Consider the following 23,750-nt stretch of genomic DNA (forward strand, 5'->3'; position numbering starts at 1 on the left):
TCTTCATTAGCACAACACACGAATACGAACTCTGTGCTTTCATTTGTATTACTGTCTTTACAATTCTGTGCTGTCAACATTATAAGAGGCTACTCCACCTTCATCTAAAGGAGATTTGTTGAGTGGAGCTTTCATTATCTTGAACTAGCAATCCTCTTATTGCAAACCAAGTAAATCCTGCCACTTCTTTTCTTTTATGTTAATTAACTTTTGTTCAACTAACCTGCGTTGTCTTTGCTAAAATGGAAAAGCAAAAGAAAATTTTAAATTTTCTTATCAAGGTAATTCACCTCCTTTCTTACCGCTCATATGAAACCAACAATTTTTATCCAAAATTTTACTCCTCTTGTAATTCTGAGTGGATACATTTTATCATTGGCGGGTTTTTAAGAAAATAAAATAAATTGTGAGCTAATAGTAAAAACATTTGTCAGAAAAATAGTCCTTTTATCCACATATGTCTTTATTTTAATTATTAATAAAATACTTACCTATATTTTCCTGTCTAAAATATTCTATGTACTTCTCTAACTTGATTTTTTTAATATGCCAATTAAAAAAGAAAAAAAAAACTCAAGAGAAAAAAAAATGGAATAGAAAACCTTAATAAACAAATAAATAATCTATTTATTTCTTTTTTTGTTTTTTAATAACAAATTAAAAGAGAAAAAAAATTAAAAAGGGATACCTTCTCACTGTTTGCTTCAAAGTAACACTAAATTGGAGCTGTGTTAGTAATTGGTTTAAATAATTTGGACAAGTAAATTTGAGTTATTTGAAGTTTGGACCGGGTTTTTCAATGGAACCCGGCCCAGCCCATCAAATAAATTGAAGCCGTGCTAAAGAATTCGATGGGTATCTCCCGACTCGAACCAACCCTAACGAACATCACAGCGGCCGGAGGGCTGGTAAGCGTCAAGTGCGCCTTCTCCCTTCCCTCTTGCATCAGAAATGTTTTTAGATCTGTTCTCAAGTTGTCCCCTTCATCGGATATCTGTTTCTGTTGATTCTCTATATCTAGATCTGTATGCAAGATGTATATTCTGTATTTTGTTCGCTACTCGTTGAACTTGCTGATTCCAGCTAGGTTCACGCTTGAGATATTTTTAAAGTATACATGAATGAGGGCATTGCGGTCTGAATCATGTTGTTGCCTGTGTCAGTCCAATTCGTGGATTAAAATAGGGGACTGAACAAGGACACCATACAAACGTCATCTTAAAAATTATGTTGTGATGGTATATGAACATTTAAGTAGGTAATTTTTCTGCTGCGGGTTTTAGACAATTCTGATATTTTGTTTGCCATCTCTTGAGCAGGGGTTTGCTGCTAAATTTAATAATGATCTCCTTTAAATTTCGCGGACTTGTGTGCTGACCTGCTTTATTTTGGTGTTTTTTTCATCCAATGCTTGTCTACTTTTTTTGCACTACAGTTGAATCTACTTGCCTCCGAAAGCAAGCATGCTTCTGATGCTATTGCTGTAGTATATAAACCTATACTTGACTTTTTTTGACATGTGATATTCAAGGTTGGATCTGATAGGTCAGTCATCGACTTTGATCCATTCTAAAAGCTTGGTTCAAATTTGGTTGGCTACATTCATATTCAGTTGTCCTTTATTATCCTTTAGTTCTTGTAAAGGACTTGCTTATACTATTCTAATCCAGAAGCACAATTTTGGTATCAACAAATGTGTCTTCTTCTGTCTTACTATCCAAGCCACTCCTTTGGAATATATAGTACTTAAGGCAGAAGCACACCTCTCCCTTGAAAGTCAGATGTGCTTTGGTTATCATATGTGTTTTTCATAGCTTTTTCTATCACTTGTACTGGCTAATGAGCTTGAAACGTGGACTTTTTTTGAGAGGGAGCTTTGCGACTCTAACGCATAGGGGAGAGAGAGACCATAAGAATAAAAGAGGAGCGAGAACAGAGGGAAAATGTGGCTCTAAAGAAAATACGTAGGTGGGGAAAGATTTGCTTTCTTCAACTGGCTTGAGGAGCCTTCCCCCACATATTGAACTTGAAGGCAATGCCATTCATTGATATTTTTTCTTCTATCAATCCCTTATATTTTTAAATTTTAGTCCTAAAAAAATGTTAAAAAAATATATTTTGCACCTTAGTTATAAGATATTAATAACTCACACCAACTCTATTTTTCTGTGTTCGCATCACTGGATGCAAAGATGAAAATAATTTTGAGCAACTTAATGAGGTCCCTTATCACCTCGTCTATATTTCTTACATCTTTAAGTTGCTAATGCTTCTTAAATTTCTTTCTCCATTTAATTTTCTGTCCAAATTAACTAACTTTTGAGATTTGGAAAGCTAAGGATGCTATTCTTTGGCATAATTTTTTACAAACTTGAGCTGGCCAGTTATTTGTCTGTCATCTTTACAATAAATCTTAAATATTCTTCCAAGGTATTAGGTTGTATGCATCTCAGATTAACCACATTAAGCCTGTAAGAAGGGCAGCGCCAGATAAGAACCTTTCTGTGGCAAATTCTTTTCTGTCAATGTTTATACTTTAGTCAATTTTTCATTAATAGTTAAATGAAATCGAAAGATGCACACTTGTTTATATGCCATTTTCCACTATTAGTTAGGTTGAGGATGCCTTGAGCCATGAAAAATCACATGTAGTTTTTTTTTTATATGTTCATAATCATTATCATTATTATTTGATTGAAAATCACTTATCAAATTGAAGTTTGCTTCTAGATCTTTTTTTTTTAATGGTAATGTTTATGTTTATATTGAATATGTTCTTTAGATGGAGAAATCTACAGAACTCTTAGTAATTGATGCATTCATTCAGCAAAAAGGTGTTCTGATTTATGTCTTCTTTGTTTGTTTCCCTGTGGCATACTGGACCACATTAGGTGTGATATCATCTCTCATTGAAAGACATTTTGTTATAAGGTTTTCCTTGAAGCATCTATAACTTATAATTTTCAACTCAATGTTTCTTGCTCCAAGCCAATTATTGCTGTGCTTTTCTGGATTGCTTACTTAGTTTGCATGGGTTCTTCAGTACTTTAGTCTTGCTCTGTCCTTGGAATTTCCTTTCGATAATATCGTATTTTAATAAATAGTTGTATTTCAGCTTGCAGATTTTTGATAATATAAACAACTTCAACGGATCAGAAATGCAGGCTGCATACGTACCTGCTACTACTGATTCAATAGCACAGGCCCTGGAGGCTAAAGATCATGCAGAGTCTATTTCCATTCTCTATGGTGTTCTTGCAAACCCATCATCTTCTTCAGAGGCATTGCGCATAAAAGAACAGGCTATTTCAAATCTTACAGATCTTCTCATCCAAGAAAAGAAGGCTGAGGATTTGAGAAGTCTTTTGACCCAATTGAGGCCCTTTTTTTCATTAATTCCAAAAGCTAAAACTGCAAAAATTGTGAGAGGAATCATAGATGCTGTTGCCAAGATTCCTGGAACCTCTGATCTACAAATCTCGCTTTGCAAAGAGATGGTGGAGTGGACTCGTGCTGAGAAACGCACATTTCTGAGGCAGCGAGTTGAGGCAAGACTTGCAGCTCTCCTGATGGAAAACAAAGAATATTCTGAGGCTCTAACACTCCTTTCAGGCCTGATCAAGGAGGTCAGAAGACTGGATGACAAGCTGCTGCTTGTAGATATTGACCTTTTAGAGAGCAAACTTCACTTTTCACTTCGAAACTTGCCAAAAGCAAAAGCTGCTCTGACTGCAGCGAGAACTGCTGCTAACGCTATCTATGTTCCACCAGCACAGCAAGGAACCATAGATTTACAAAGCGGGATCCTTCACGCAGAAGAGAAGGACTACAAGACAGCTTACAGCTACTTCTTTGAAGCATTTGAAGCTTTTAATTCTCTCGAGGATCCCCGTGCAGTCTTCAGCCTAAAGTACATGCTTCTGTGCAAGATAATGGTCAGCCAGGCCGATGATGTTGCTGGCATAATCTCATCCAAAGCTGGTTTGCAGTACCTGGGCCCTGATTTGGATGCGATGAAAGCTGTTGCAGATGCACACTCAAAGCGTTCACTGAAACTTTTTGAAACTGCTCTCCGCGATTACAAGGCCCAGCTCGAGGAGGATCCGATTGTTCACAGGCATCTTTCATCTTTGTACGATACTCTTTTGGAGCAGAATCTTTGCAGGTTGATTGAACCCTACTCAAAGGCTGAGATTGCTCATATTGCTGAGTTGATTGAATTGCCCTTGGATCATGTGGAAAAGAAGCTGTCACAGATGATACTCGACAAGAAGTTTGCCGGGACTCTGGACCAAGGTGCTGGATGTCTTATCATCTTCGATGATCCCAAGACCGATGCCATCTTCCCCGGAACACTGGATACCATTGCCAACATCGGCAAAGTCGTAGACAGTCTCTATGTGAGATCAGCCCGTATCATGGCATGAGATCTTCTCTGTCGAAGTTTAGTTACTCGACATGTTTGGCTAATCCATTTGACATTTCTTACCTCTCCCCATCATCTGATCAATGTTTTGGTTGCCAAAGGAACATTGTCCTTAATTTTTTCTCCACTATGTTTTCAGTCCTTTTGAGTTTTATTGTTTATGAACTGTGTTATGGCTTTCATCGCCCGTATTATGTATGCTTGGATATGTTTGTATGACTATATTGCAAATACAACTTTTTCTTAGGGAGAATAGCAAAATGCACTGGTTACATGAAATCCAACAAACACACTCGACATTAATTAATCACATCAAGATCCTTCATATTCATAAAAACCAACCTGCCCTCGGAAAATCTTTACTCCGGCAGAGGGCCGGCAAGGTCTTCTCTGTAGGGCACCACCTCCGTCCCCCTGTTGATTCCTTGCCCTCCCTGCTCCATCGAGTGCTCCATCTTCTCATCGAAGGTCACCACCGTGTCCTTCCTGAACGTCAAGTAGATCAAGGCGAGCACGTAAACCGCCATGGCAGGGAAGACGACGATCCCAATCAGCACTGTAACAGGCTTGGGGAGGCTGCTGTGGATGATCCACGTCACGAAGCTCGTGCTCAAGTAGTAGATGTTGATGCCAATTACGCCCAGCCCGAGGATCCACGAGATCACAATTATCTAATTACACCTAAGAGTATTAGCGATAATGGAAACGTGTGGAGGACTAGCTTAATTGAGATAATTAAGGAGATGCACTGACGTAGATGGAGTTCTTGTGAGGTCCCATCTTGGTGCTGCTGCTGCTGAACTTGAGCAGAGGGATGAGGGCGAAGGGGAGCTCGAACGAGAGGATCATCTACAAATCAGGGTGAAATACAAATATCTCATAATCGAGAGGGCAAAATATAATTCGTTCGAAATTTTGATAATATTCAAAGTTTAGGGGGCACTAATATAATATATTAATTATACCGATGCGATGATGATGAGCCTCCCGGCGCCGGCCGTTCCTCCGATGATCGCCACGACGAGACTGGGACAAATGGCGATGCATCGAGTCATGAGGTTTCGGACCCATATCCTCATTTTAATGTCCAAAAATCCCTGAATAAATCAATAAAACAAAAGAGATTTTTCTTATAATTATTTTTATCATCCTTAATCGATATTATATCATCGATTAATTAATTACCTGCATGATATATTGACCGGCGTATGTGCCTGTGATCGCCGAGCTCTGGCCAGAAGCCAACAAAGAGATTCCGTACACGATGGAGCTCGACTTCCCCAGCACATTCTACAACAAAAAAAAAAGGAAAAAAACACAACACAATTAATGAAGCCGACAACGAGATTCTCTTCCATTCGACATGAACATGGCTATACCCTTAGCAAGAAAGACGCAGAGTTTAGGGTTAGGTCACTGCATCTGTCAGCGTCAGCAGCAGAAAGATTCGTAGCCGCGCACACGGTTCCGGAGACCGAGACCACCGCGATGTTGATGAGCAGCGCCACGAACAGCGCAAACCCACTCTCCAACAAGAAATATCTGCAGGCATCCTGGAGTCCAAACAAACAAACCCAAACAAAAAATGATCATCAAAAAGGCCACTACAAGAAAAAAAAAAAAAACGGATTTAAAAATTCGGTGGTGATCGAGCTCACATTGATCCCTTTGACAGAAGGTGGAGTCTTCCTCGACAGCACTAGTGCTGAATGCAGGAACAAATTGTGCCTGCGAATTAAGTCGAGGTGAGATCAACATGTTTCAGATCATGCAACTGCTCGATCGGTTAATTTGTCTACTTACGGCATGACGAGGGCGCCGAGGAGGGAGATGGCGTCTCCGGTGGCGCCGTTGCCTTTGAGTCTCGGGACGAACAGGCCCTTGATCACCTCCGTCGCAGGCGGCTTCACGTAGCTCAGCTCCCCGAAGTAACAGGCCGCCATTACAAACACCAGGAGGGAGATAAACAGCTCGAGTTTTCTGACCCCAAATCTCTGCAGTCCCAGCAGCAACAGAGTGCTCAATCCTGTCACAAGCACTCCGGCCCAAACGGGAACATGGAACAAGATGTTGAGAGCGAAGGCCGTCCCTATCACTGCACGCCCAAAATAAAAAGATCAAAATCCGAACAAAAGAAGAATAAGAAGAAAATGCAATTGTGATCTCGAGCTTAATCCCATCGCGAGACCTTCAGGTATATCAGCAGCAATCACAGCCAGCTCTGCCAGCAGCCACAGACAGTACTTCACTAAAACAGGGTACTCTGCCTTGCACAGTTCAGCCAGGTGCCTCCCTTTACGCATCGATCCATATCAAGCCACAAAATCAAAAAAAAATATATATATGATAAATTATAAGTTGAGATTGCTGTAGATGTATACCTGTAGTCACTCCTAGATTTGCCGATAGAGATTGGATAATGAGGGCAAAAATCAGTCCGATCAGAATCACCCATAGGAGCTCGTATCTGTGATCTGCTCCTGCTTGTAGGTCAGTCTCCACTGTCACGAAGGTAAGAAACATGAGCAAGGTAAGCCAGACGAATGCATTTGGAGAATGAGAGAGGTGTTTACAATTTCCAGGATCGAGGTAAGCCAACGAGACCAGAAAGCCAGGGCCGACATGAGCGAGGAACCTCTTCCAACCAGGTGCCTGCCATTTTTCATGATCGATCTCGTCAAGGAACTAAATTGCATTCTAAGGAGGAGGAAGAAGGAGTAATGGACCTGGTGCTGGGGTTCTGCTTGCCTCACCGTGCTGACACCATTCACCTCCATTGTTTTGTTTTGTTTTGCTTTGCTTTCTTGCTACTTGCAGTGATGTTACACTTGTTCGTGGCCTTCTTATATATATCATTCTTGGGAGGTTAAAATAAATGTAAACTCAGTTCTCATTCGGCATGATTCTTTATGGAAAGAAACAGAGAGAGAGAGAGAAAGAAGCAGCATGGCTCATGAGGAGGGGCACCTTCCTCTTAGCTCTTAGCTCATCTATGTGTTCTCCCAAAACGAATAAATTATACAGATGTAGCGATTGACAGTGATTACTGAAAATTTATGACATTTTATCACGGATTGATGCCGTTGATATTTGTATACAATGTTATTATAATAGATTATGAAATTAATTTTTATCATATGTAAAATACATCATGAGTCATCTGACTTTCATGTAAAGGATTATTAAATGAAGTATCTATTTACCTCTCTTTCAAATAGTATCAAATAATTCTTCTTCCGAGATAAAGATTATCACTGTAACTAAATTTTAAAAAGTCCTATGTGTTGGTCCAAGTTGTACCAGAATTAAATCTAAGTTTTGATGTTGTCAAAGGTTCAAGTTAAAGTCTTATTGTGATCTAACAAATTGACTGAGTGTGCAGACTGTTTACTTAATCGGAAAGACATAGTTGGAGACTAAGCAGGAGAAATCTTAGCAGATCATGGAACCCAGGTGCAAGTCCAAGTGGGTCGAGGGGACCCAACGCTTGGCGGTGCGATCGAGAGGTCTGGAGGACTGAAGATCAAGGAAAAAATCCTAGAGAGCCGATGAAAGCTAAGTGAAAAGTCCAAAATAGATCTGGAGGATCTAAGTTTGGCAGGTAGGTTGAGGTAAACAACTGAAGGAGCGACAGTGAGATCGGGTTCCCATAGGGAACAACCTTAAGTCGTTGATACAACTGAAGAAACCGGAAAGATTTCAAAGTTGAGATCAAGACAGTTCTACTGACTTTTATATTATTCATGCATTATAATATTATTGTGCTAACATCTGTTTTGCAGGATTCTTTTTCTCTAACACTGTGTTGTAGGTCCGGTTGGATCAGTCGACCGACCTGGAGGATTGATCGACCAAACAAGAAGAGATCAAAGCAGTGTTCAGATCAAACCAGAACAGACCGAGTTAGATCAAGCCATGATCGGTCGATCGAACAGTAAGATCGGTCGACCGAACCCTGATGACTCAACATAGAATCAACACCGATCAGAAACAGAAGGAAATTGAGCTGATCGGTCGACCGAACCGTAAGATCGGTCGACCGAACCAATCAACCATTAATGCACAGTAAAAGTAGATCTCAGCAAATCTTGACGAACAAGGAAGGAGCATGTTCGGTCGATCGAAAAATAGGATTAGTCGATCGAACCCTTAATGGGCAGTTAATGCAGAAGATCGAATCAACAATCTGATCTTAGCCAGGAAGGAAGGGAGCTGGTTCGGTCGACTGAACACTGGGATCGATTGACCGAATATCGACGATCTTATAAATTGAAGCTTGAGGTCTGAGGTTGAGCATGTAATATGTTGTGGTTCAATTCTGTACTAGTGCTGCTCGTTCAACTACTCTACAATTCCTCTACGCGCAAACAAGTGCCGACCAAGCTTCAACTCCTACACACAGTCAGTATACTTTATTGTTTTTGTATTGCACTTAATCTTATATAAGATAGTAGGTTGTTACTATCTTATATCACTGTATTTTGTACGCATTACTTCTTTTCGAGGTTTTCGGGAAGAAGAATCTTAGTGGATTGCTCATCGGTGCGGTCAAGGACTGCGAGCCTTCGGGTAGGAGTCGACCTAGACTCCGAACGAAATAAACAAACTTGTCTATTTACTTTCCGCTGTGCATGACTCTGATTTCAAAAGAAAAGAGAGGTGTTTAAAAAGGCGCAATATTCACCCCCCTCCCCCCTCTATAACACTATCAATTGGTATCAGAGCCTCGTAAGCTCTGAAATAACTTAACCATTTTTCAAAGTATTTTTTTTTTAAAAAACCTTTTCTTTTCTCTTAGAATATTTTTTCTTATTATTCAAACACTACTAATCCCAAGACGAAAGTCTTAGAAACATTTTTTAATTTCTTTCTTGCAAGGGTGTCGAACTCGTATCAAGAAAGTTACAGTATTGTCCGGCCTCCACTATTCAAAGGAGAAAATTTCAGTTATTGGAAGAATAGGATGGAGTGTTACTTGAAATCCGATATCGAGCTTTGGTTCACGATCTTGAAAGGCTACACTCCTCTTACGAAAGACGGAATACTATTAGAACCAAAAGAATGGACTCCCCCAATGATCAAGAAGACACAACTGAACTTCAAGACGATTAACACCATCCAGTGCGGGCTCACAATGGAGGAGTTGAACCGAGTCGACCCCTATGACAACGCTAAAGAAATGTAGGACTCTCTAGTCAAACTACACGAAGGAACCGATAAATCTAAGGTAAATAAACGGGATTTACTCTTAAATAACTTGTTTAATATTAAAATGTTTCCTGGAGAGATGGCCTCGCAACTACACGCCCGACTGAAGGACATTCTAAATGGCCTACATCTGATCAGACACAGCTTGGAAAATCGTGACACAATAAGGTATGCGTTGAATGCCTTTCCGAGGAATACTTTGTGGGCATCAATTATGGATGCTTATAAAGTTTCTAAGGATCTTTCAATTCTAAAGTTAGATGAATTATTTTGTGAGTTGGAATTATATGAACAATCTAACGTAAGCCATGTCGAGAAAGGAGTTTCTTTGTATGCAGGTCCAAGCAAGGAAATAAAATCAAAAACAAAGATCAAGTCAGAAAGTGAGTCAGACTCTGACTCGACAAATGAAGAAGAACTGGTCAACATGGTCCAGAGACTTCTGACGAAGAAGAAATTCAGAAGAACTGCCAAAAAGACACTTCTCAACTAGACCCAAAACAAATTAGAAATGATTTGTTACAGATACAACAATAAGGGGCATTTCAAAAACGAATGCCCAAATTGGAAGGGAGAAAGGCCTAAATCAACAAAACGAAAGAAGGTTCTTCAAGCGACATGGGACAAAACTTATTCCGATGAATCCGACATGGAGCAAACAAAGAATTCGAGCTATCTTGCTTTTATGGCAAGAAACGAAGATTTCGACTCCGAGTCCGAGGAAGAGTACGAGTCCGAGATCGACATTGATTCCGAGGGAAGCCACAGATCGGAAGATCCAAATATGGTAATGATTTATTCTAAGTCTAACTTGCTGAAAGTAGTTAAATGTTTGTTTAGAAATTGTCAAAATCTGAAAAACAAAATGACTTGTTACTTAAGGAAATATACCACCTTAAGTAGCAAGTTAACTTCAGTGATTCGACTAACCAAGTTCAAGTCGGAACCTCAACTCAAGTTGAAAAACTTGAGGAAGAGAATTCCAACTTGAAGGGCCAAGTCGAGCGACTCAAGAAAACGTTAGAAAGGTTCGAACTGGGATCCAAGTGTCTAAATATGGTACTTGGATCGCAACGAGCCGTGTACAACAAATCAGGACTTGGTTACAACCCTAAACAAACAAACAAATCATATTTATCATTAATTAGCCAAAATATTAGAAATCAAGTCCAAGCATGGGTCTAAATAAAATATTTAACCAAACCAATTAAAACAAACATCTACTTGGTCCCTAAAAGTCATATTCATTACTTAGATAGACCTTATCTAAGCTATGATTCGGGGGGGGGGGGGGGGGGGGGCAACTAGAAAGACAATTCAACCAATATGATTAACCAAACTTATACACTTAGGATTAGGTTTACTTTATGCTTAGAACGGTTAGATAAAAAAAGTTTACCAAACCCTACAACATAGCATCGGAATGGATTGGGATGATAGTACGTCAAAGAAACTTTGTCGAAGGCATGCTTAGGCTGAATCTTGTATATTCTACCTGGTGCACTAGACTTAGTGAATCTGACCGAAGTTATCTCAGTCAAACATGGGCTAGTTAGACTAAAATTTAGTATTAAGTTTTTTGAGCGGGAATAGTTTGGAAAGTCTTAAGCAAGTGGTCTACCGTTGATACACAAGAAGATCATAAGTCTCGCCACTGAACTGAAAGCTTATCCTTAGGAAGCCTGCTTGATTAACCCAAAACTAAGTTTGAATCTAACATGGGTTCAACAACCTTTTGCAATAATTCAATAATTTAAAATTAATTAAATAGTTAATTGAAATCAAAATTATTTTAAAACTTAACTTAAATCATTTTAAAACCTAATTAAAATTATTTTAAAACTTAATTAAAATTATTTTAAAACTTAACTTAAATTATTTTAAAACCTAATTAGAATTATTTTAAAACCTAATTAAAATTATTTTAAAACTTAACTTAAATTATTACAAAACCTAATTAAAATTATTTTAAAACTTAACTTAAATTATTCTAAAACGTAATTAAAAGAAACTTACTTAAAATTATTTTAAAACTTAACTTAAATTATTTTAAAACTTAATTAAAATTATTTAAAACTTAACTTAAATTATTTTAAAACTTAATTAAAATTATTTAAAACTTAACTTAAATTATTTTAAAACTTAACTTAAATTATTTAAAACTTAACTTAAATTATTTTATTTTTAAAAACTTAACTTAAATTATTTTAAAACTTAATCAAAATTATTTTAAAACTTAACTTAAATTATTTTAAAACTTAATCAAAATTATTTTAAAACTTAACATAAATTATTTTAAAACTTAATCAAAATTTTTTCAAAAACTTAACTTAAATTATTTTAAAACTTAATCAATTTTTTTTTAAACTTAACTTAAAATTATTTTAAAACTTAATTAAAATTATTTTAAAACTTAATTTAAATTATTTTAAAAATTAAAATTATTTTAAAATTTAATTTAAATTATTTTAAAATTTAATTAAAATTATTTTGAAACTTAACTTAAATTATTTTAAAACTTAATTAAAAATTATTCTAAAAACTTAATTAAACTTATTTTAAAAAAAACTTAATTAAAAATCATTCTAAAAATTTAATTAAACTTATTTTAAAAAAAACTTAATTAAAAAAATTATTCTAAAAACTTAATTAAAAATTATTCTAAAAACTTAATTATACTATTTTAAAACTTAAAAATTATTAAATTTAATTAAATTTTTTAAATAAACAATACTAACAAAACCTAAATTTATCCTTTAACCAAACTTTGGCTTAACTCCTACATTTTTGTAGGAATCCAAAGCTATGGATAAATGGATCTTGGACAGCGGCTGCTCTAGACACATGATTGGGGATCAGCATAAATTTACAAACATCGAATTCAAAAATATAAAAGTAATCAGAATAGGTGAAATTCAATTACAATCTAACATATCAATCAAAAAGGTTTTACTTGTTGAACATTTTCATTATAATTTACTTAGTATAAGCCAACTATGTGATTCAGGATTTAAAGTAAAATTTCTTTCTTTTGAATGCTTAATAAGTTACAATGATTCTACCAATATATTACTCAAAGATTTTAGAGATAAAAATATATATTCAATTCATCTACCTAAAACATTACGCAAATGTTTTCTAACGAATCATGATGAAACTTGGTTATGGCATAGGAGATTAGCTCACACCCATTTTAGAAATTTATTAAACTTAAACAAAAATGGTTTAATCAAGGGTTTACCAAAATTAAGAATCCTAAAACTAAATTTTGTAATTTTTGTCAACAAGGCAAACAAATTAAATCAACTCATAAACTTACTAATCAAAATAGAATAAATAGAATACTTGACCTATTACATTTAGATTTATTTGATTCTCATGGAATAAAATCTTTAAATGGAAGTCTTTACTGCCTAGTAATTATTGATGACTACTCTAGATATACTTGGGTTAAATTCTTATCTAATAAACATGAAACCTTTGAAACATTTAAACATTTTTGTAAACAAATAGAAAATGAAAAAGAAATTAAAATTAAGAAAATAAGAAATGATAATGGAGGAGAATTCAAAGATCAAAATTTTAATAGTTTCTGCTTAGAAAAATGTTATCACCATGATTTTTCATGTCCAAAAACTCCACAACAAAATGACCTAGTAGAACGTAAAAATAGAACTTTACAAGAAGCTGCAAGAACAATGTTAAATGAATATAATTTATCTAACTATTTTTGGGTTGAAGCTGTTAATACAGCTTGTTATGTCCAAAATAGAATTACAATTAATAAATATCAAAATAAAACATCTTATGAAATTTATTTTAATAAAATTCCTAACATAAAGTATTTTAGAGTCTTTGGTTGTAATGTGCATATATTAAACCTTAAAGATTACTTAGGTAAATTTACCTCAAAAATTCAACAAGGCATCTTTCTAGGCTATTCATCTACAAGTAGAGCCTATAGGGTTTATAATAAGTCTATAAAAAAAATTGAGGAAATTACTAATGTAACCTTTAATGAAAATAATAACATTTCCATTAATCAAAATGGTTCAGTTGATCAAGAATAAGAAGAAAGACTAGTACAAATCACCCCACTTGAAAATTCTAATCCACGAATATTAAAATCCAATCCTAATCATCCAATTAACCAAATCATAGGAAATCCTGAACTAAGGTTTCAAACAAGATCTGCTTTTAGGAACTTAAGTCAAATAACACTAATATCCAAAATTGAACCTAAAAACATAAACGATGCATTGTCAGAACCTGATTGGATAATTACGATGCAAGAAGAGTTAAACCAATTTGAACGAAATCAGGTTTGGGATTTGGTACCTCCACCAAAAAATAAGACAGTTATTGTCACAAAATGGGTGTTTAAGAACCAATTAGATAATCAAGGGGATATCTTAAGGAATAAAGCTCGTTTGGTAGAGAAAGGGTTTAGTCAAGTCGAAGGACTAGATTACGACGAGACTTATGCCCCGATAGCAAGACTTGAATCAATAAGAATGTTGCTAGCCTATGCAGCATTTAAAGGTTTCAAGTTATACCAAATAGATGTTAAATCGGCTTTTCTAAATAGACATATTAAGGAAGAAGTATACGTAAGTCAACCACCCGGATTTGAGGATCTAGAAAACCCTAACTATGTCTTTAAGCTAAAAAAAGGTATTATATGGACTAAAACAAGCACCTAGGGTTTGGTACGAAAGACGGTCTAGTTTTCTAAAATCAAAAAGGTTTAAAGAAGGACAAATTGATCCTACACTTTTTATTAAAACCTTTGATTCCAACAATTTCATAGCTCAAGTCTATGTTGACGATATTGTATTTGGATCAACCAACTCAAAATTCTTAAAGGAATTTGTAACTTTAATGGAAAATGAATTTGAAATGAGTTTGGTTGGTGAATTAAACTATTTTTTAGGGCTTCAAATTATACAAACTAAAGATAGTAACTATGTACATCAAACTAAGTACACAAAAGACCTTATTAAAAAATTTGGCATGGAAAACTCAAAAGAACTTAAAACACCTATGGCAAGTAACATCAATCTTGATAGTGACAAAAATGGAAAATCTGTTGACTTAAAGGTTTATAGAAGTATGATAGGAAGTTTACTTTACCTAACTGCAAGCCGACCCGATATTTTATTTGCAGTTAGTATGTGTGCCCGATATCAAACTTGTGCGAAAGAGTCCCATTTATCCTTGGTTAAACGAATTATTAAATATTTAAAAGGAACCATTAATGTAGGAATTTGGTATCCTAGAACTTCACAGTTTGACCTGGTCGGGTATTCTGATTCTGATTATGTCGGGTGTAAATTGGATAAAAAAGTACTAGTGGAGGATGTCAATTGCTAGATTCATCTTTAGTTAGTTGATTTAGTCGTAAGCAACAATGTGTTGCATTATCGACCACCAAAGTCGAATATATAGAAATGGGCGAATGCGTAGCCCAATTGTTATGGATGTCTCATACCTTAAAAGACTTTAATTTAAATTATAAAAATGTAAAAACCTACATTGATAATATTAACTCTATAAATCTAACTAAAAATCCAGTACATCACTCTAGAACTAAACATATAGAAATAAAGCATTATTTCATTAGAGATCATGTTTCCAAAGGGGATATTAAACTTAACTATATTGAATCTAAATCTAACATGGCTGATATTTTTACTAAACCATTACCTTGAAGCAGAATTTAGTAACTTAAGAAGACAATTGGGGTTGTGTTTTATAGAATAGTTTTTTTTAACATACTTTCAAAATATTACTTAGTAATTTTCAATAATATACTTTTGTAAAAATTCCCTTTTCAAATTTTGGTTTTCAAAACTCTTTCAAAATATTTTTATTTTTTCGGAGTAGCCTAGGACCTACTGTAGAATTGCATAATCCTATAGTTCTAGGAACCAACATCTCATAAGCACAGTAGGATCCCTTGTTTGATAACTTAGAATGGGTGAGATGCTTAGGATCTAGCCTAAGATTTCAGATGCTTATGTCAGTGCATCGCTATAAATCTGGGCTTTAAACAACATACAAGGATCAATTTAAGTCAACTAGCTATACAACCTAGTTTGTACTAAATACTCAAATTGACCAACCTGAGTCAATAGCTGTTATCTTGTGGTAGTTAGCTTTGTACAACGGTTGGACATTTCATCATAAGGACATTTTCCCTTAGTCTTTCTAACCATGCTTGGACTTTTTAGGTTGTCAACAATTTTAGGGGGAGCCTTGAGCTATATTTTTAAAACATTATTTTAAGAGTTTTTAAATTTATTTTGACATTTTTTTAAAAAAAACTTTTCTGAAATTTTCAAAAAATTCATCTTCGTCGAAATTTTCACAATTATATATCTTACTATGTTTTTCAAAATTCATGTTTAACTTCATTTTTGAAAACTTTTTCGAAATATTTTTAAAAATAAGTTTTAACTTAGTCGACATTTTCACACTTCTAAATATTTTCAAATGTATATCTACATATTTTAATTTGTGGACATCCTAAACCCTAAAATTTACTTTTATCTTTCTAAGATTGTAATATTTTCCAAATGATTTTCAAAATAATAATAACTTACCTTGGTATAAATTTTTCAATTTCCTTTATTTTTCAAAGATTCTTCTTGTGTTCAAAATTTCTATTTTTCTTTCAAAATTACAACTTAGAAATGGTTTTATACATGTTTTCATTCTTTTTGAGTTTTCTTTTTGTAGTCAAAGGTTTTCTTTAACCTTAATTGTTTTTACTTGGCTTTAAGGTCTTCCCCTATTTTTGATGTGTGTCAAAGGGGGAGAGATAGTGAATTCAGGGGGAGTTGTTTAACTCAGGGGGAGAATTAAAAGTTTAGTTGCTTGATTAATTTTTGCATATGTTAACTTAACTTTGAACCTTTTTTTCCAAACATCAAAAAGGGGAAGATTGTTTGTGCAAGTTGCACCAGAATCAAACCTAAGATTTGATGTTGTCAAAGGTTCAAGTTAAGTCTTGTTGTGATCTAACAAGTTGACTGAGTGTGCAGGTTGTTTACTCAATCGGAAAGACCTAGTTGGAGGCTAGGCAGGAGAAATCTTAGCAGATCGTGGAACCTAGGTGCAAGTCCAAGTGGGTCGAGGGGACCCGACGCTTGGCGGTGCGATCAAGAGGTCTGGAGGACCGAAGATCAAGGAAAAAGTCCTAGAGAGCCGATCAAAGCTAAGTGAAAAGTCCAAACTAGATCTAGAGGATCTAAGTTTGGCAGGTAGGTTGAGGTAAACAACTGAAGGAGCGATAGTGAGGTCGGGTTCCCATAGGGAACAACCTTAGGTCGTTGATCCAACTGAAGAAACCGGAAAGGTTTCAAAGTTGAGATCAAGACAGTTCTACTAACTTTTATATTACTCATGCATTATAATATTATTGTGCTAACATCTATTTTGCAGGATTCTTTTTCTCTAACACTGTGTTGTAGGTCCGGCTGGATCAGTCGACCGACCCAGAGGAACGGTCGACCAAACAAGAAGAGATCAAAGCAGTGTTCAGATCAGACCAGAACAGACCGAGTTCGATCAAGCCATGATCGGTCGACCGAACAGTAAAATCGGTCGACCGAACCCTGATGACTCAGCACAAAATTAACACCGATCAGAAGCAGAAGGAAATTGAGCTGATCGGTCGACCGAACCATAATATTGGTCGACCGAACCAATCAACCATTAATGCACAGTAAAAGCAGATCTCAGCAAATCTTGACGAACAAGGAAGGAGCATGTTCGGTTGACCGAAAAATAGGATCGGTCGACCGAACCCTTAATGGACAGTTAATGCAGAAGATCGAATCAGCAATCATATCTTAGCCAGGAAGGAAGGGAGCTGGTTCGGTCGACCGAACACTGGGATCGATCGACTGAACATCGACGATCTTATAAATTGAAGCTCGAGGTCTGAGGTTGAGCATGCAATTTGTTGTGGTTCTATTCTGTGCTAGTGCTGCTTGTGCAACTGCTCTACAATTCCTCTACACGCAAACAAGTGTTGGTCTTTTTAAGAACATGAAATAAAACGAAATGAAAGCGGTAACCACTCACAGTGATCTCCCGAAGAAATCGCAACTAAAGACGTTGGTTGACGAAGAGGATGCAGCTGTCGGAAGCACGATCACGGGGCAACTGGAAAGCACTTCAAAGTTCACAAGTCAAATCCCAACCTCTGGATGTTCTCCTTTGCTCAACCAAATCACTGTCGCCTCACCCTTCTGCCCTCACTGATCACATTTGAAACCTTCTCCACTGTTCCCTTCTCATGGCTTGGGCGCACCTTAAATAAGAAGGTTGAGGAAGACGAAGGGGAAAGGACACCCCTTCGTCTCCTTGGCGTTTTGCAGCAAATGAGTGTTTGCAGCAACGAAAGAGACGAACCCTTTCGTCTTCTGTAACACCCAACATCTCCCACTCGTCCAAGTCAATCCATAAGGTTATATGGTCACATAGACCATGTCAGTCACATAGACTATAAGGTGATCATGTCACGAAGACTAGAGCGACATTAGTCACAAAGACCAAATAAGTCACATAGACTTTATGAAGATCAAGTCACGAAGACCAGAACAAATTAGTCACAAAGACCAAATTAGTCACATAGACTTTATGAAGATCAAGTCACAAAGACCAGATCAGAACATCCATTCCATACATTAGGGAAAATGGTTCGTGCGACAGCAAGCACACTGAGCATTCAACTGCTAAGAAGATTGTCACACCTTACTTAGCTGCTCCATAGAACGAATCAGAGACATAAATGACTTGCCTTTATCCCAGATTAAATTATTTATATCAATATGAACATCTCTAATCCCTCATATTGACCATATGTCAAGAGCATGTTCAACATCTCCAATCAAACAAATTATTCACAATTACATTTTATGTACTGAACTAAAAATGTAACCGGTACTAGTGAATAAATGTCACAGATGTAAATCAATCTTAATCTTCCTTTTTAGCTAGAATCTATTCATTCTAATCAGTCGCTTTCCTAGTTATGCTCCATAGATAGAATCATCCATAGCCAATAGGAAATATGCTAAAGTAGCAGACACTGATCAAAACTTCAAGTAGACAACTAAATAGTCATTTAGGGTAAGATTGAGATTAACTTATAATCTCAAGGGTCTCACATAGTAGAGAAGCAGAGATCCATTCTCCTACTACCCTTCTTGTCGCCATAGTACATGTGGTATGAATCACATGCTACGATGTTATTCTCTTTACTAAAAAGAGCGCATGTTTTTCCCAAATTTAACATCGTACATATTTCGATCTAGACATACCTAATGTCTAATCCTGAATTTAACATATGAATTCTAATATGGCCTTTAAGTAGATTCAGTAAATGGTGGGTGCATTTACTCCAATCATTACACAAATGATCTCATCTTGACACAATTATCAAGACGACCTTAACTTATGGGTATGTCTCTATTCATAGCTACATAAACTATCCCATAAGCAACGATCATACCTCTATTCGTACTTAATAAATAGAGATGATTGTCCATGTGAGTGGACCAATCTCAATTTGCCAACATGCTTATCGAGACTTTTATTCGAATGTAACAAAGACATATACATTGAATAGATCATGACATTTTTTCATTTATCAAAATGTCTTTATAATTAGTTACATTCTTTGAAGTCCCAAAGACTTCACATGTCCATGAAATGACTCTTTAGTCAATGGCTTAGTAAAAGGATCAACAAGCATATTCCGTGTAGGGATGTACTCAAGAATTATCTTTTTCTTGTCAATAATATCCCTTACAAAATTGTACTTAATTTCTATATGCTTACCTTTGCTGTGATATTTGGGATCCTTGGAAAAAGCTATCACAGCTTGACTGTCACAGTACATAGTGACAGGACTCCCACTATTCTCAGCAATCTTCAGATGCTTCAGGAACCTTCTTAGCCAGACAGCCTCTTGCATAGCCGCTGCACAAGCCACATACTCAGCTTCCATTGTCGACAAGGCTACACAAGCCTACTTCTTGCTGTTCCATGAGATGGTGCCACCATTCAATAAGAAGACATAGCCAGATGTGGATTTTCTATCATCAAGGTTCCCTGCCCAATCTGCATCTGAGTAGCCACATAGGCTCATATCCGATCCTTGAAAGCAGAGACAATAATCTGCTGTTCCTTTGAGATATCTGAATATCCTCTTCACCGCTAATATCCTCTTCACCGCTTTCTAGTGTCTCGATCCTGGGTTTGACTAGAAACGACTAACTAAGCCAACAACATAACTTATATCAGGACAAGTACAAAACATAGTGTACATTAAACTATCAATGGCACTGGCATATGGTTTTTTCTTCATCTCAGCCATTTCCTCAGGAGTCTTGGGATACATACTTTTGCTCAAGACAGTACCTTTCGCTATAGGCGTCTGTTCAACGTTGCTGATCCTGTCCGAATCGCCGAACCAAGGGACGCTGGGCACGTGGCGCTCTCCTAGTCGATGGCACAGGCCTCCGAAGCTCCGGCGATCCTGCACAGAAGTCGGGCCGGGAAGGGGTTCCCGGCGGCGACCCTCCGACGCTCAAGTCAGGTAAGTAGTGGAAAAAGGAGCTCCCAAGCTTGTAGAATGCGTACCTCCGGCGAAGTCTACGGTTCTTTATATAGGGCGATGAAAAAGCTCCTACACGCCTATCGAGGTGCGTGCGTATCCGCAGCCCATGCCTCGGTGTGTGCTTGTCAGAAAACTTACCTGACGCCATACTGCAATAGTCCCATCGCGCCTTCGATGGGACAACAAGACACCCCGTTGTCAGACTAGGAGTATGGCTTAGTCATGTGACTTGACAGCTATCAGGAGATGTTCCTGTTCTCCTTTACCGCCGGTCGGGACGTACGTCCGGCCGGCTGGATGGAGAACATCGTCCGGACGACCTTCATCCCCTGCGTCGGCCGGACGGCACGCCCCTCACATCTCGCCTGTCGCTTGTGCTGAGATGCCGGGGAGACTTCCAGGCGAGTGACTTCCTCTCGGCTCTGAGACATTGTTTCATTGAGCGTCGGAACCCAACCCGGTCAGGGCGCCTTTTACTACCGCATGTCCATTGGTCGGCCGATCGGCCTTATCCATTTCTTCCAAGTCCGGTCGGCTCACCCTTCTCTGGCGGGCTACTTGACCATTTGACCTCCACGTGGCGTTGACCCCTCGTTAGGGGGTCCCGGGCTCTTACCACCGGATCACTTGCCTTCCCCTCGAGTCTAGTCGAAGGAGGCGAAGTCCGACTGACTGGACTGCCGATCTGACAGAACAACGATAATTGCATTGGGCCGCTCGGCCAGGTCTAATGATGCTCGCCCGTTCGGCGATATCTGGTCCGTGCCTTGTGGTCTCTTGGACTCCATGTCCTATGCTCTCCCCTACTATTCATCACGTGCACTGCGTACGGTAAGGGGAGCTCATTAAATGCGGCCAGTATCCAGCTGACATGTGGCGATCATGCGTTTGTCAGAGTATGGCGGTGGCGTCACTTTCGATGGGACAACCGCCGTTTGAAATGGACGGTTGGATGATGACCTCGTTATCGACGACCTGGATCGGACGGTGGAGGTTGCTCCCGGGCGGCGATATAAAGCCCGCGACTCCATTTCCGCCGCCTTGTTGCTTCATCTTCCTCCGGCGCTCCTCTGCTCATTTTTTTCTCCGGCGACCTCGCCCCTCAATTCTTCGGCAACCCCCAGGCCCCCGTCGATCATCTTTCTTGCTCGTAAGACCCTCCTTCTCGTTCCCAGCGTTTTCTTCTTTCTATTAATCATTTCTTTCAGTCGGTTTTCCTCCATTCCTTGCTTGAATCTTCCCTTTTGGTCCCGTATCCTTGTCTGTCGACCATGACTAGCACCTCGCAGCTGACCGGCGGTGCTCCGGATCTTTGGTATTCGAACATGGAAAGCCGGTTCGACGAGGAGGACGCCTTGCGCCTCACTCGAGCCTATGACCTGCCGATCGACCACCAAATAGTGTTAGCCACACCGGCCGATCGACCTCACGATCCGCCGCTCGACAATGTTCTTTTCTACCGAGACCAATTTCTGGCCGGACTGCGTTTTCCACCCCACAAGTTTTTCTTAGAAGTTTGCAATTATTTTCGCATTCCGCTCGGTCAGGTAGTTCCCAACTCTATTAGGCTGCTGAGCGGAGTGATAGTTTTATTCAAACTGAACGGCATCCCCTTAGAACCAAAAATTTTCCACTACTTTTTTTATCCCAAGCAAGCCGAGTGGGGCACCTTTGTTTTCCAGTCTAGGATAGGCTTCGCCCTTTTTGATAATATGCCGAGCTCCAACAAACATTGGAAGGAGCATTTTTTCTATATACGTTTTCCCGAGCCACTTTTCGCACCAAGTGGCAGACGGCGATGCCCGCAACCGGAGCTCGGCAAATTTAGAGGTGAAGCGGCCTACCTTCATGCAGCAGAGCGGCTAGTTGGTTAGCGCTATCATATTGACAAGCTACTCCTCCGGGAGTAATGCACATATTCGGCTTGTCCTCTACCACGACCAATCGCCCTGCAACATGAGTAAGTTTCCTTATCTTCTGTTTGTTTTGTTCTATGATTTATTTTTGCTCCTGCTGAAGTCATGTGGCGGCCAAAGCTAAGAAGCTTAAATTGAAGGCCTCAGTTAGGCGGTGACGAACAAGGAGGCCGCCGAGCAGGGCCTTGCTCCAAGGCATCGAGCACGAAGAAGGTGAGGGCCGAGCCCGAAGCCTCAGACGCCCTGCCTCTCACGATGAGGCCGCGGGCGACATAGAACCTCCCACCGAACCGAGGTGGAGGGTCGTTCGACCGATGATGTGCCGCTGCGCACTCGGAAGCGCCGACCGGAATCTGCATCCGCCTCGACTACACTTGATGAGCCACGGCCCGAGCGGGGCCGGATGCACCGGTGCTGTCGGGACGGTTTCCTCGAGTACTCCGACCCTCATGGTTCTCGAGGGCTAGCTCGAGGTGTCGTCCGCCCTTCAAGAACTGCGCCGTATCGGGGTGACTTCCTCCTCGTCCACGGTGGGCGTCCGGTAAGGCCGGCGCTTCCCGAGGCGAGCGGCGTCAAAATTTAATTAAAACCATTCGCCATCCTTCGGGCGTACATGGCTTCTTTGATCGGCTGTGGTCCCGGCGTGATTACTGACAGGCCCTCGGCCCAAGCTTGGGTGGGCGCTCGGCGAATAGCCAAGATGACTCCCGGGCAGCTCGGCGACAACAACAGGCCACCGGGTATGCTCTGTTTCTTTGTTTACGTATTTAAATTATGTTTTTAACCTGTCCACATTTGCTAGCAGAACTGGGTGGAGCAGATCGCCATTAGCGATCGATTGGCCGAACTGGAGGACGAGTTGAAAAAACAAAAAGCTGCGGGGGGTGCCGGGCCGTCGACGGCCGCTCTGGAGAAGGCTAAAAAACTACTGGATGCCGAACGGAAAAGGGCTTCCGATATGGCGAGCAAGGTCGTTCGGCTTGAAACGATGATCAAGCAACGAGATAAGGAGATCAAAATGGCGACCACTCGGAAGCAACATGCCATCAATGATATGGACCACATGAAGGTGGAGATCAGGGGGTCGGAACAACGCATCAAAGATTTGGACGCCCTGCTCGCCACCGAGAAGGAGAGCCGCTCGGCCGATCTCCAAAGATTTGATGGAGATTTGAAGGATCTTCAGGCCGCCAGCGATGCTGCCCACGCCGCGCTCAAAGAGTCGGCTCGCTCCGAAGAAGGGAGGAAGGCGTTCCTCCGCTCGGAAGACTTCGGAGAGAAGTTTACCGACAAGATATCCCTCACTTTCGAGGAGGCGATCAAGGCGGCGGTGGGCTATCTGAAGACCAAAGGCCACCTGCCTGCCGAGCTGACCATCCCCCCTGAGGATCTCGCGAGCTTGATGGACGCCATCCCCGACGCGCTTTTTGATTTTGATGTGAGAGTAGCATTTTTATGAACTTTTTTGTATTCCCGCCGTTCGGCCCAACTTATTTCTGTAATGACTTGTTTGATTTACCTAATGAGTAATAGATGACCTTCTGCTCATTTCACTTCTGTTTTAGCA

The 23,750-nt window shown here is 39.0% G+C and overlaps 2 protein-coding genes across 6 annotated transcripts; one reads left to right on the plus strand and one right to left on the minus strand.

Annotated features, from left to right (window-relative positions):
• The first annotated feature begins 825 nt into the window (after positions 1–825).
• LOC122015536 (26S proteasome non-ATPase regulatory subunit 11 homolog) lies at positions 826–4,642 on the plus strand. 5 transcript variants are annotated; one of them, XM_042572486.1, is made up of 2 exons: positions 826–908; positions 3,116–4,642. In XM_042572486.1, the coding sequence occupies exon 2, from the start codon at positions 3,159–3,161 to the stop codon at positions 4,425–4,427; it is 1,269 nt and encodes a 422-aa protein (XP_042428420.1). In that variant the 5' UTR covers positions 826–908; positions 3,116–3,158; the 3' UTR covers positions 4,428–4,642. The 5 variants fall into 5 exon arrangements, with proteins under 5 accessions (XP_042428420.1, XP_042428418.1, XP_042428417.1 ...); XM_042572484.1 differs by having other exon boundaries at positions 854–919; XM_042572483.1 differs by having other exon boundaries at positions 896–1,258.
• LOC122015535 (metal transporter Nramp5-like) lies at positions 4,643–7,438 on the minus strand. The gene is made up of 11 exons (XM_042572482.1): positions 7,153–7,438; positions 7,000–7,078; positions 6,808–6,927; positions 6,615–6,719; positions 6,230–6,521; positions 6,085–6,154; positions 5,806–5,979; positions 5,612–5,716; positions 5,392–5,523; positions 5,180–5,275; positions 4,643–5,097 (listed from the first exon to the last, which is right to left on the minus strand). Exons 1-11 carry the CDS (start codon positions 7,201–7,203, stop codon positions 4,786–4,788), a joined length of 1,536 nt encoding a protein of 511 aa, XP_042428416.1. The 5' UTR covers positions 7,204–7,438; the 3' UTR covers positions 4,643–4,785.
• Positions 7,439–23,750: the final 16,312 nt, after the last annotated feature.

The sequence above is a fragment of the Zingiber officinale genome, chromosome 8B, assembly GCF_018446385.1.
Source record: "Zingiber officinale cultivar Zhangliang chromosome 8B, Zo_v1.1, whole genome shotgun sequence".
Taxonomy (NCBI): domain Eukaryota; kingdom Viridiplantae; phylum Streptophyta; class Magnoliopsida; order Zingiberales; family Zingiberaceae; genus Zingiber; species Zingiber officinale.